The 13914-nt window shown below is 45.3% G+C and overlaps 1 protein-coding gene across 2 annotated transcripts in view; it reads right to left on the reverse strand.

Annotated features, from left to right (window-relative positions):
• CCDC39 (coiled-coil domain containing 39) overlaps nucleotides 1-5380 on the reverse strand; it is a 48199-nt gene extending 42819 nt beyond the window's left edge. For both annotated transcript variants that reach the window (XM_053305973.1, XM_053305974.1), the window contains exons 1-2: nucleotides 4984-5380; nucleotides 1595-1714 (exon numbers count right to left, since the gene is read on the reverse strand). In XM_053305973.1, the coding sequence (XP_053161948.1) occupies nucleotides 1595-1714; nucleotides 4984-5097 (234 nt within the window). In that variant the 5' untranslated portion in view covers nucleotides 5098-5380. The remainder of the gene's footprint in view (nucleotides 1-1594; nucleotides 1715-4983) is intronic.
• Nucleotides 5381-13914: the final 8534 nt, after the last annotated feature.

Raw genomic sequence — 13914 nt, forward strand, 5'->3', positions numbered from 1 at the left:
ATGATTAGCTAACAGTTATACAGATAATGTTATATATTTTTCCAGATAAAATATCCCATCTTGTACATTGTTCAATAAGGTTATGTATATAGATTGTTAATCAACATATATTTTATGGGGTGTTAAATTTAGCCCATTACTAAGGGGCAAACTACACATTATTAAGCCCATCATCAGTGCTGACTGGCTTAGCATTTCTTTTAAAAATAACAGTTAGATTGGCTCCCCTGCAGATCAGGACCAGAAGGAAAAAAGCTTCAATTCTGCCTCCCCCCACCCCCCGCATCATGGTCCTGATCTGATTCCAAATCTCCTCCACAGCTGCCACTTGACAAGGAAAAAAGTTACTGTTGGCACCTTTGGACCTGCAGCAAAGGGTAGGATTGAAAACTGGTCTTGTGGTAGCAAGCATGACTTGTCCCCTTAGCTAAGCAGTGTCTACCCTGGTTGCATATGAATGGGAGACTTGATGCGTGAGCACTGCAAGAGATTCCCCTCAGGGGATGAAGCCGCTCTGGGAAGAGCAGAAGGTTTCCAGTTCCCTCTCTGGCATCTCCAAGATAGGGCTGAGAGAGATTCCTGCCTGCAACCTTGGAGAAGCTGCTGCCAGTCTGTGAAGACAATACTGAGCTAGATGGACCAATAGTCTGACTCAGTATATGGCAGCTTCCTATGTTCGTATGGTGGCTCAGTGGGGAAATGCTTGACTAACAAGCAGAAGGTTGCCAGTTTGAATCCCCGCAGGTACTATATTGGGCAGCAGTGATATAGGAAGATGATGAAACGCATCGTCTCATACTGCGTGGCAGAAGGCAGTGGTAAACCACTCCCGTATTCTTCCAAAAGAAAACCACAGGGCTCTGTAGGTGCCAGGAGTCAAAATCGACTTGACGGCACACTTTACCTTACATGCTTCTCCCACTGTGGTCGCAATCTGCAGAGAGTCAAATCCAGCTGCTATTTTGGAAAATGAAAGTTAAGCTAGTCAGCACTAATGACAGGCTCAACTCTATATAGTCTGGCCCAAAGCTCCCTTTTGGTTTCAAGGTATTTTAAATCCCTTTAACTCTTAAAAGCAAAAGATTATACCTGAACAATCAATGATCTTATTGTGCTTGTTAGTCATACAAAAATTTGCAGAAAGCTTATTTTCAAGTAAAACAATATGAGAAGGGGGAATTGCAGGCCCTACAGATAAAAAAAGTTTGTATTCAAGAAATACATAAACACATGCAGCTTCAGCCATTTGCATTTCTTTAGTTCAGAAAGTGAAGCTCTTGCACACATGAACATGATTAACATCCCTTCCTCTTTCAGGCATCTGATCCTACACGTTTACTCATAAGTTAGTCCCACTGAGCTCAATGTAACTTATTCACAAGTAATTGTTCACTGAATTAAAACAATGCATTGCAATCTTATGCTGTTTATTCAAAAGTAAATCCCACCATTCACTGATAGGTACAGTACATTCCTATGCATTCTTACTTGGAAGTAACTCCCATTATGTTCAATGGGGCTTATTCCCAGGTAAAGTTGTTTAGGATTGCAGCATTAAATGTGCTTCACCAACGCAAAAGGCTCAGCCATTTACCTGTGTCAAATTAAACTCCTGCCTGACGTTCTTCAAATGCCCCGTCATCGCTGCAATGCGGTCCTCATAGTCAGTCACCTGATTTTGCAAGTTTGCCTTTTCTTTTTGCTGCTTTCGCAGCTGTAAACAAAACATTCAAAGTATTAACCAATGTTTGCAGTAGGTAGCAAGTTCTTAACGTAAATATAAGCCATTTCCCCCATATTCAGCTTTCTCATCCTACCACACTTAGATTGAAGTGTAGGAGTGAAAGTGCAAAAATTGAAAAACTATAAAATTTTAAAATAGTCATCTCTATTTTTAAAAGCATTTTAATGTTATTGTTCATTGTAAACCATTTTTGAGCACAAAGTAGTAGAAAAGTGGTATAACATGAAAATAAATAAATAAATGTTATCCTCTTAGGTAATATTGTACTGAAGAGTACTGAATACAGGAGCTTTCCCAGACAGCAGGCTTTACCATGGCTTTACTGCACGTTCAAGGCATAATGGATACTCCGACACAGAAAGTGGGTTTTTCTACCCGGGACATAAATCAGACTAGGCTCCAATATGCAGGCGCGGAGCCTGACCACCAGCAGCCCGTGTGCGGTGGCAGGCATTTACAGGTGAAACTCGGAAAATTAGAATATCGTGCAAAAGTCCATTAATTTCAGTAATGCAAATTAAAAGGTGAAACTGATATATGAGGCAGACGCATTACATGCAAAGCGAGATAAGTCAAGCCTTAATTTGTTATAATTGTGATGATCATGGCGTACAGCTCATGAAAACCCCAAATCCACAATCCCAGAAAATTAGAATATTACATGGAACCAAGAAGACAAGGATTGTAGAATATAGCAATATCAGACCTCTGAAAAGTATAAGCGCGCATATGTATTCAGTACTTGGTTTGGGCCCCTTTTGCAGCAATTACTGCCTCAATGCGGCGTGGCATGGATGCTATCAGCCTGTGGCACTGATGAGGTATTATGGAAGACCAGGATGCTTCATTAGCGGCCTTCAGCTCTTCTGCATTGTTTGGTCTCATGTCTCTCATCCTTCTCTTGGCAATGCCCCATAGATTCTCTATGGGGTCAGGTCAGGCGAGTTTGCTGGCCAATCAAGCACAGTACACTGTATACTTTTCAGAGGTCCGATATTGTTCTATTCTACAATTCTTGTCTTCTTGGTTCCATGTAATATTCTAATTTTCTGGGATTGTGGATTTGGGGTTTTCATGAGCTGTACGCCATGATCATCACAATTATAACAAATTAAGGCTTGACTTATCTCGCTTTGCATGTAATGCGTCTGTCTCATATATCAGTTTCACCTTTTAATTTACATTACTGAAATTAATGGACTTTTGCACGATATTCTAATTTTCCGAGTTTCACCTGTAACTCCCGAAGGAGCCACGTGGCCTCTTCGGGAGCTAGACTGGGCTGGCGCTGTGTGCGCAGTGCAGCCAAGAGCCTCTCCTGGCCGCGCCGCGAATGCAGTGGCCCTTTAACTCCCAAACGGCCCCTGTGTGTGTGTCAGGGGTGTGTGTGTGTCAGGGCTGTGAGGTGCAGCCCCTGACTGGGCACAGCCCGGGTTCTTTGAACCCATTCGCCCAATGGTGGCTCCGCCCCTGCCAATATGCAGGGGAAATCCCAATTGTGTAGGGAGTACCCTCTGATATGTTGCACGGACTTTAGAGTAAATCTGGCCAATATGTGAATGCACACACTCCATTCCAGTGGAGATATGAGATAAAAGTCCCCAGCTGGAAATGCTCCAGATGACCCTCATTATTTGCGGTCCTGGCACCCACAGTTTTGTGTATCCACGGTCAGCAATATAGACCCAACCTCATTATCCGCTGTTTAAAAAACAGGCAAAATTTGTGGTTCCTGGGTGGCTGGAACCAGCCGCCATTTTGTGGGTCATTAAAAAAAATATTCCTATGTTTTGTGGAAAATCAGAGGAATTGGGGGCTTGGGGGGCAGACATTGCTGGACAGCGGGAGACCTGAAGTGTATGGTACAGTACATACTCTCTCTTATTTCTGCTTCCTCCCCAATTTTTTTATCCTCAAAGAACCTAACCCTCCAATTCCCATTGACTCAAGGTTTTGTTATCCACAATTATAAGCCAGAATAGAACCACATGGATAACAAGAGACATCTGTAATCCAATCACACTCTGTGCAATAATGGGACAGAATTACATGTTATCCACAGAAAGGGTTGATTGCTCTGGGCATGCCCCGCTTCCAGTGTAAAAAATCATGCAGGTAGGCAGCCAGCAGAAATGTTTTGGTTCAGAGGAGCCTTGCATTCATTTATAGTTCATACATCACTAGTCACTTTGTTTTACTTAAATTTTTTCTATGCTTTTCTTAATAAAACAGACAAACTGAAAGTGGCTTACATCAAAATAAACAGCAAGATACCCAAACAAATTATAATTAATTCAAACGACACTGCAACAGAAACAAATCTATCCTAATAACCACTCCAAAAGGATCATCATAAAACAAAATCAACATCACAGAACCATATGCTACATGGCAAACTGGACACTACTCTTCTAGAAGAGGCACATTTTCACCTGGCATCAGAAGACCTACAATGTTGGCGCCTAACAAGTCTCCCTGGGAAGGGCATTCCAAATTGCTGGCACTGCCACTGAAAAAGCCCTGTTCCTAGTAGACACCCACAGAATTTCAGAAAGGGAGGGTACACACGGAGCGTTGAAGACAGGGTTCAAGGAGTATATAGGAACTGGTGGAAACAAGAGGAAGCCAGAGCCGACCGCAGAATCGGTGCAATATACTCCCGAACCAGCAACAGCTCTGTCTTCCCTAGAATGGAGGGGCGCAGCAGGGAACACAAAGGCGTGTCTAAAAAGGGAGCCCCAGCTTGGGAGGGAGGAGCGTCCCCCGCCCCAAGTCAAGACGCTGGGCGGTCTTCAGGACGGAGGGAACGCCCTCCCAGATCCCTGGAAATCCCTCCCAGGGAAGGGTGGGCGAGTGGGGGGTGAGGAAGACACACACACACCCCTGCACCAGGAAAGGGGTGTGCTGGTTTAGAGATCTTTGCGTGGCTCGGCCGGGGAGGCGGCAAAACTGAAGGGGTTAACCCCTTTCCAGGTGAAAATGGGAGCGTCATCAGCACCACCACCCACTCGCCCACCCATTCCAAGCACGTGTGCATGCTTCTCCATTGCCTCCCACGGGCCGAGAGGGGTCCATAGTAGGGTGGCTGGTGGTTGGGGGCGCTTGGAGGAGACTGGAGGCACCCGCGGCCTCCCCCCCCCCCCTTCTTGCTTTGCGACTGCAGAGTCCCAATAAAGCAACCGCGCAGGCAGAGAAGCGTTTCGGCATCCCCCACCGCCCGCCGGCCCCGCGGCTCTTGCCTCTTCCTCCAGAGCCTTGTTTTCCGCATTGGCCACGGGTATGGCGAACCCATCGTCCCAGTCGAGCTCGGCCAGCACCGAACTGGTGGAGCTGCTGCCGTCCCTCTGGCTCATGGCGCCCCTTCTGCGCTCCCCCAGCCGGCCCCAGCCTCCGCGCTAGCCGCCGCTGCAGGAAGAGCGGCCGCGCCGTTGGTTCCCTTGGCAACGGCCGCCGCCGCCACCAGCAGCGCGAGGCCTTGGCAACCGGCTCCCGGGCTCCGCTTCCACGCACACACCACCCTCCTCGCCACCGTGTGCGCACACGCCTGCAGAACTGGCTAGCGAAGGCGAACTGGCGAAGGGAGGCAGCTACCCTGCCCTCCCCCAAACCAGCGTGTGTGCAGCCCGGTTCTCTCGATGGCATTAGGCGTATGTGACCCTGTATGAGGCGGGGAAGAGGAAGCGCAGATACATCCCCCCCCCCTCTCGTGCCTGATTGAGTGATTAAGTGCCATCAAGTGGGTGTCCACTCTTAGCGACCACGTAGACAGAATCTCTCCAGGATGATCTGTCTTCAACTTGGCCTCTTAAGGTCTCTCGGTGCCTTCATTGCTGTCGTAATCAAATCCATCCACCTTGCTGCTGGGCGTCCTCTTCTCTTTCCTTCAACTTCCCCCAGCATTATTATTATTTATTTAAAATATTTATACCCTGCCCCTCCAGTGCACTACTACTCCAGGCGGCTCACAACAATACGATAGACACAGATACAATAAAAGTTATAAAATTAACTATTTTTTTAAAAAAAAATCAGATTAAAAACCACAATTATGGACTTCTCAAGGGAGCTGGGTCTTCGCATAAGGTGTCCGAAATATGATAGTTTGAGCCTGGTCATTTGTGCCTCGAGTGAAAATTCTGGATTGCTTTGTTCTATGATCCATTTGTCTTGTTTTCCTGGCTGTCCAGGGTATCCTCAATAGTCTTCTCCAGCACCAAAGTTCATGCCAGGCGATGGTGCCTTGTGACACTGCAATTCAGGGTCACCATTCAGACATTAGCCCTATTCACACATCAAACGCACGTACTTCTGCTACGATGGCTACTACTACTATTTATATACCGCTTTTTAACAAAAGTTTCCAAAGCAGTTTATAGAAAAATAAATGATAAATACATAAGATGGTCGTCTGCCCCCCAATGGGCTCACAATCTAAAAAGAAACACAAGGTAGACACCAACAATAGCCACTGGAGGGATGCTGTGCGGGGGTTGGCTAGGGCCAGCTAAATATAAGAGAATCATCACCACTCTCCCCCAGCTAAATATAAGAGATTCACCACTTTCGAAGGTGCCTCTTTGCTCAGTTCGCAGGGGTTGTATGAGTGTACAGACATCTGTACTCTTGTACCATATAATGTCTGAATAGGACTTTTCACATTTTTGTGTGATCTATCTATCTATCTATCTATTGTTAAATTTATATGCTGCCTTTCATTAAAACAATCCCAAGGCGATACACACAGAAAAATTCAAAGAAGACTCTAAAAATACACAATTAAAATATTAAGCTAAAATACAAAAACATGAATCTGACTAAAAAGTTTTAAAATACAAGCATAAAATAACCATACAAAATACAAGCAGTAATTTTTTATAGAAGCAGTATTTATTTACCTGCATTCATTTTAAAAGTGAACCTGGGTACAGGCTCCCTGAAATGAAGGATGCAAATTAGTGATGTGCACGGTCCGGAGAAGTCCGGACCGGCACCGAAGGGGGGCCTTGTTTTTAGGGCGGGGAGGGCTTGCTTAGCCCTCCCGCCTCCTTGCCCCCGCCAGCGCCCGTATTTTCTAGTATAGGGGCGCTGGAAACCAGCCGCCCCCCCCCGCCGCGGCCGCGGCGAAAGAGCCCCCAATGCCAGCCCTCCCTCCCTCCCAGCTAGCTGCCCGCCCACTCGCTCACCGCTCACCGGATAGGAAACGAGAGGAGCTCCGGCACAGAGCTCCTCTCGTTTGGAAGGCCTCCGGCAGAATGGTGTTTTGCGCGCGCGCGCATGCGCGCGCCGCAAAGCACACCGTTCGCCGGAGGCCCGGTCTACCCGCCGGGAAAGGGCCGGGTAGACCGGGCCTCCGATCGCTGGGTAGACCGGGCCTCCGGCGATCGGAGGCCCGGTCTACCCGGCCCTTTCCCGGTGGGTAGACCGGGCCTCCAGCGAATGGCGTGCTTTGCGGCGCGCGCATGCGCGCACGCGCAAAACACCATTCTGCCGGAGGCCTTCCAAACGAGAGGAGCTCTGTGCCGGAGCTCCTCTCATTTCCTATCTGGTGAGCGGTGAGCGAGCGGGCGGGCGGGCGGGCAGCTAGCTGGGAGGGAGGGAGGGCTGGCATTGGGGGCTCTTTCGCCACGGCGGCAGGGGGGCGGCTGGTTTCCAGCGCCCCTATACTAGAAAATACGGGCGCTGGCGGGGGCAAGGAGGCGGGAGGGCTAAGCAAGCCCTCCCCGCCCTTAAAGGCATACCCCCCCACCCGGACCCGAACCAGGCAGGGCCGGACCGGTCCGGCAGTTCGGCCATTCTTTGGAATGGCCGCCGGACCGGTTCGGGCACACCACTAATGCAAATAGGAAATATACAGCTACACCTTTGTACAACAGAACCTGTGAATAACTGTACTTCCTGAGAAGAAAATAGGGGTGACTTAAATGGTACAGCAGGGAAATAACTTGCCTAGGGAGCAAGAGGTTGCTGCTTCAAATCCCCACTGGTAGGGACATAGGAAGTTGTCATATACTGCCTAGCAGTGGCTTCTCCAAGGTTGCAGGCAGGAATCTCTCTCAGCCCTATGGACATAGGACGTAACCCCCCCCCATTACCTGATGTGCCTTGTAATTCCCCATCCCAGAGTTACAGTACCGCCTGCATATACTTTATAACCCTGTGGGTCTCTAAATCCTTGTGTGTAAATCTTTGTAGGTATATGACGTACAAACAACTACTTTGTATATAATTGTGCTTTGGCAACGTACTGTATGCTTTGGTAGTTTGTTGGTTCAATTAAAAAATCTTATCCTATTAAAAAAAATCTTGTCCTATCTTGGAGATGCTGGGGAGGGAACGTGGAACTTACATGCTCTTCTCAGAGTGGCTCCATCCCCTGAGGGGAATATCTTACAGTGCTCACACATCAGTCTCTCATTCATATGCAACCAGGGCAGACCCTCCTAAGCTAAGGGGACAAGTCATGCTTGCTACCACTAGACCAACATTCTTCTTATATGTGTCCCAGATTATTGCAAACACCTATATGGGTCAGCAGCGATATAGGAAGATGCTGAAAGGCATCATCTCATACTGCACAGGAGATGGCGATGGTAAACCCCTCCTGTATTCTACCAAAGAAAACCACATGGCTCTGCGGTCGCCAGGAGTCGACACCGACTCAACCTTTAAAATATATATCTATGCTTGCTGGGGAGGGAATTCATTTTTGTATATGCCTTTTTATGGGGCTGAATGGCTTTATGTCACCTAACTACCTCAAAGTCAAACTACACATTATGAGAAGCATAATTCTACCTGTCCATGCTTCTGTACTTTTTTTTTTTTAAGGAAATGTCATGAGTCAGTGCCTCACAACTACTACTGGCTCAAGGAGGGGGGAATTCACTGGTGATGACAGCTCAGTTCTGTTCCTGAGATTATCCTCCATCATCAAAACCTGAGCATCTCCATAAACTACTGAAGGACATTATGATGTATGTCAGCAGTCAGTGACCAAAGATAAGCATATTTTAGTTGTATATTTAACATTTCTTAAATGTTATTTTTTTTTCTTTTAAAAAAGGTTATCACCCTTTTTTATTTGGGAATATGGAATACCGTAAGTAATATCTTACAGCCAAAATTTCTTCCAGATTAAAGTTTGGTTCCCATGTGTATGGTGGAAGCAAATTCTAGGCTTCAAAGATGCATAGGCAACTGATTATCAGCTATTCACTGTACTCAGTTGTAGTACTCAGCAGACTCCTTCATACATTTTCAAATACAAATGCACATGGATAAAGGGCAGCATCCATGTTTAGTGTTCTATGTGAACAGCCTGCATGTGCAACCATGTGTGCACATGTTGTAACACTCCAAACAGCAACACATTCCCAGAACATGTGACCTAAGCAAACAATACACATGAGTTCATGGCTCTAAACATGGTATCATGATCATACAATAAACTAAACAGAAGTTTTTTTCTTTTTCTACATTTTTACTGCATATACTCAAGTTATTTGGGGGAACATCACACTTTAGAGCAGCTGAAGCGTTACATAGCAATCATATTTACCATAAGAACACCAGGATTTCCCAGAGGAAATAGCCACACATCCCTAATTATCTGTGCACACATGTGCGTAAGGTGTAACTCTCTAAACTGGTAGCAAACACAATTGCTTCATGAAGTGTGGAGTTATACTTAAGTGGCCTCCCTTGTCCATTGAAAAGCCATAGTAATTTTGCCTGGAAGGCCAGATGTGTAATTAAGGCAGTCAGGCTTTCATAAAAACTCTATGATGCTGGATGTATTCTGCCTCTGATACTATTTATAACTTGTAATCGACAGGGTTTTATTCTACGACTGTGACCTTTATTTGTTTTTTGGCTGGGGTTCTGTGCCTTTAAAACCTTCATAACAGACAGAATCTAGCAATTATGGGGAAACCCTCATCACTGAATTTCTGCCTGTCATGCAGCTCTTAAAGTTGCAGTACTCCTTTCAGGGGAAATGATGGCAATATGTTCAACCCACACATTTGCAAATCAAGTGAACCATAACTTTACAATGCTCTCTTGTCCATCAAAGCACCTGGGAACTTCCCACTGTCTGGGAAAACATGGCATTAGAAACTATCAAGACTAATTTGATTCATGGTTCCTTCCCAGCTTGAAAATGGAACAAATATTCCTAGCATGTGCTCCAAGTTCATATATAGAAGATGCATTATTCCAGCAGATGGTGCTGCATGTCTGTATATTTCAATGGGTTGAATTTAAATAAATAAATAAATAAATAAATAAATTCATCAATCTGCCTCCTAAAGAGTAGCTTTGTATTAAAACAACAAATTCAAAAGGTTTTTGCTAGTTTTACTTCCATATTACTTCCATATGGAAACAAAGTCAAAGGCGTTATTGTGAATAAAATACCATAAACGACAATTTAGTATCTTTTTGCAATGAAAGACTTTAGTGGTCTTTCATTTTTTAAGCTGTTGTGTCATTTTTTCTTATTCAAGGTTCCTATGCCTTTTAATAGCTGTGTGAGAGGAAGATATTAATCAGTTGCTGCTTTTCCTAACACAGGGATGTTCTGAAAGGAAAAGGATCTTGCTTGTATCTGATGAATCTCTGTTTGTCATTCAGATGTGAAAGGCACAGGTGCCCTACCTGAAAGAAAGGGGAAACCTAAACTGCTTCATGTCCTTTTATTAGCCTACTTTCCAGTAGGCTTATGAGATCACCCGACATTCTGTGTGTGTGTCCCCCTCTATCAATTTCGCAATGCCTGGACTAATATGAACCAAAATGGGTATAGTTGTAGGGACACACAGGGACACCTCATTGGGTCGGACCTCAATGGCATAGTTTGTGATGATGTCATTCACCCCAGTTCAAGATGGTGGACATGTAAACTTTTGAGACGCAAGTGGGCTAACTTGTGAACCGCCTAACCGATTTGAACCAAATTTGCTACAGCTGTAGGGGCACATGGGGAAACCTCACTGGCATGGTTTGTGATGATGTCATCTACCCCAATCCAAGGTGGTGGATGCGTGAATGTTTGAGGCGCAAGTGGGCTAACTTATGGACTGTCTAACCGCTTTGAACCAAATGTGGTACAGTTGTAGTGAGTGACACACAGGGACACCTCAATGGCCTAGTTTGTGATGATGTCATCCACCCCAGTTCAAGATGGCGGACATGTGAACATTTGACATGCAAATGGGCTAACTTGTGGACTTTCTAACCAATTTGAACCAAATGTGGTACAGCTGTTGTGAGTGACACACAGGAACACCTCAATGGCATAGTTTGTGATGATGTTATCCACCCAATTCAAGATAGCAGACATGTGACCTTTTGAGGTGCAAGTACACTAACCTGAGGACTATCTAAGCAATTTGGACCAAATTAGGTACTGTTGTAGTGAGTGACACACAGGGACACCTCAATGGTGTAGTTTGTAATGATGTCATCTACCCCGATCCAGGATGGTGGACGTATGAACATTTGAGGTGCAAGAGATCTAACTTGTGGACCTTGATTTGAACCAAATTTAGTCCAGTTATAGAGATTGTGAAAGGAAAGTAGGCAGATTAGTTCTTATTAGAATAACTTGTTGCATCTGTGACAGTAAAGCCTCTAACACTGATTGATTGATTGATTGATTGATTGATTCAGTTGGTGTGTGGGCTGGCAAGTTCAGTTACTTATGGAATTAAAACAGTATGCAGTTCAGCTTCTGTGAGGGAATGGAAACTTGTCAGGTTGGCTACAATTAATGCCTAACCAGAGGAGTAGCTTCATTCTAGGCCTCACCCCCTACTGTACAAGCAGCTGGCAGCACAGCATCTACCTCCTGTCCCCACACATTTTGTAACTGAAAAAACAGACAGGAAAGGAAGAAGGGGAAATTAGAACTACTTTTCTGTGTTTGTTTTGTAGCGCTATGTATGTTATATTCCTACTATTTAAGCAGATTTCAATATGGGTCAATATGAGACAAAATGGCAAATGCGGTTCAGTGTTGGCAAGTGTAAAATGATGCACATTGGGACAAAAGAACCAACTTCATGTATACACTGACAGGATCTGAGCTGTCAGTGACTGACCAGGAGAGGGCCGTGGTGGACAGCTCGTTGAAAGTGTTGACTCAATGTACAGCAGCTGTGAAAAAGACCAATTCTATGCTAGGGATCATCAGGGGACTGAAAATAAAATGGCTAACATTATAATGCCCTTATACAAAACTATGGTGCGACCACACTTGGAGTGCTGCATACAATTCTGGTTACCACATCTTAAAAAAGACATTCTAGAACTGGAAAAGGTGTAGAAGAGGGCAACCAAGATGATCAGGGGCCTAGGGCACCTTGCTTATGAGGCAAGGCTACAACACCTGGGGCTTTTTAGTTTAGAAAAAATACGACTGCAGGGAGACATGATAGAGGTCTATAAAATCATGCATGGTGTGGAGAAAGTGGAGAGAGAGAAATTTTTCTCCCCCTCTCATAACACTAGAACCAGGGGTCATCCCATGAAATTGATTGCCAAGAAATTTAGGACCAATAAAGGGAAGTACTTTTGCACACAACACATAATCAACTTGTGGAATTCTCTGCCACAAGATGTGGTGATAGCCAACAACCAGGATGGCTTTAAGAGGGGTTTGGATAACTTCATGGAGGAGAGGTCTATCAACTGCTACTAGTTGGAGGGCTATAGGCCGCCTTCAACCTCAGAAGCAGGAAGCCTCTGAATACCAGTTGCAGGGGAGTAACAGCAGGAGGGAGGACATGCCCTCAACTCCTGCCTGTAGACTTCCAGTGGCATCTGGTGGTCCACTGTGTGAAACAGGATGCTGGACTAGATGGGCCTTGGGCCTGATCCAGCAGAGCTGTTCTTATGTTCTAACGCCATATGCCCAGCCACAAAAACCCCCACCATATTTCATACTGCACAAAATGTGCCTAGCTAAACATTAGAATGAACCATGGAAAAGATCAGAGGAGACAGAGATCTGAGGAAAGAAGTGGCAAATCAGAGAGGAGACTCTGAAGAAAAGTCACCATATTTAAAATGGAGAGGGGGGCTTATGTTGGTGGGGGGGATATTTATTTATTTAATACTAGCTGACCTGGTGCAGAGCATCTGCACCACTAGTTCTCCCTGTTCCCCCGCCCTCTTCAGCCCCATTTCGTTCTGCCACCCTCAGCCCGGTTCATTCTTCCCTTGCCCCAGTTTCTTCTCCCCCCACCAGCTCATTTTCCCTCTGTGGCTGGCTGTCCTGGCTACCGCTTCCCTTATGTGGCCGGCCAGCCAGCCTGGCCTCTGCTTTCCCTCTGCGGCCAGCCGGGCCACTTCCTTTCTGCGGCCTCCATGTGGACCATGGAGTCTGAGAGGTATAAGACCTTATCGGAAATTATACCTAGATCTTTTCAGAAATTATGTCTAGATCTTGTCAGAAATTATGTCACTTGTTGTGGCTGCAGCATTGTAACCTGTCAACCCAAAGGTATGGGGGCACCTAAGTTCTGAATGCATATCGGTTTGAACTAAGCACTCAACTTCTTGATGGCATTCTAGTTGTTAAACATGCTGCTTTGTGTAATCTTGAGTTCTTTCATTGCCTTTAGATATTGAGAAATCAAATCTATACTTAACTGAGACACTTGAAAAATTGCCTGAAAACATCCAAACACATTTGAAATATGTAGATACCTAATATGCATGCCATATCATACTTCTGACACGTTACTTCAAACACTATCATACTTTGGACACATTATGCGAAGATCTAGCTCCCTTGAGAAGTCCATAATGCTGGGAAAAGTTGAAGGAAAGAGAAGAAGAGGATGACCAGCAGCAAGGTGGATGGACTTGATTACGACAACAATGAATGCACCACTGATAGACCTTAAAGGCCAAGTTGAAGACAGATCATCCTGGAGAGAATCTATCTATGTGGTTGCTAAGAGTCAACACCGACTTGACGTCACGTAATCAATCAATCAATCAATCAATCAGTCAATATGCATGCTATCTAGAGATGGGTGAACTCCTCAGAGATTATCTCTAACCAGCCCAGAAATTATCCAAGTTATTTCCCAGCAATTCGGAAAGAACTGGGATCATTTGCTGAGCCAATTTGGGCTAGACTGGAGAAGTTCTCCACTCTC

This window comes from Hemicordylus capensis, chromosome 3 (genome assembly GCF_027244095.1).
Source record: "Hemicordylus capensis ecotype Gifberg chromosome 3, rHemCap1.1.pri, whole genome shotgun sequence".
In the NCBI taxonomy this organism is placed as follows: Eukaryota; Metazoa; Chordata; class Lepidosauria; order Squamata; family Cordylidae; genus Hemicordylus; species Hemicordylus capensis.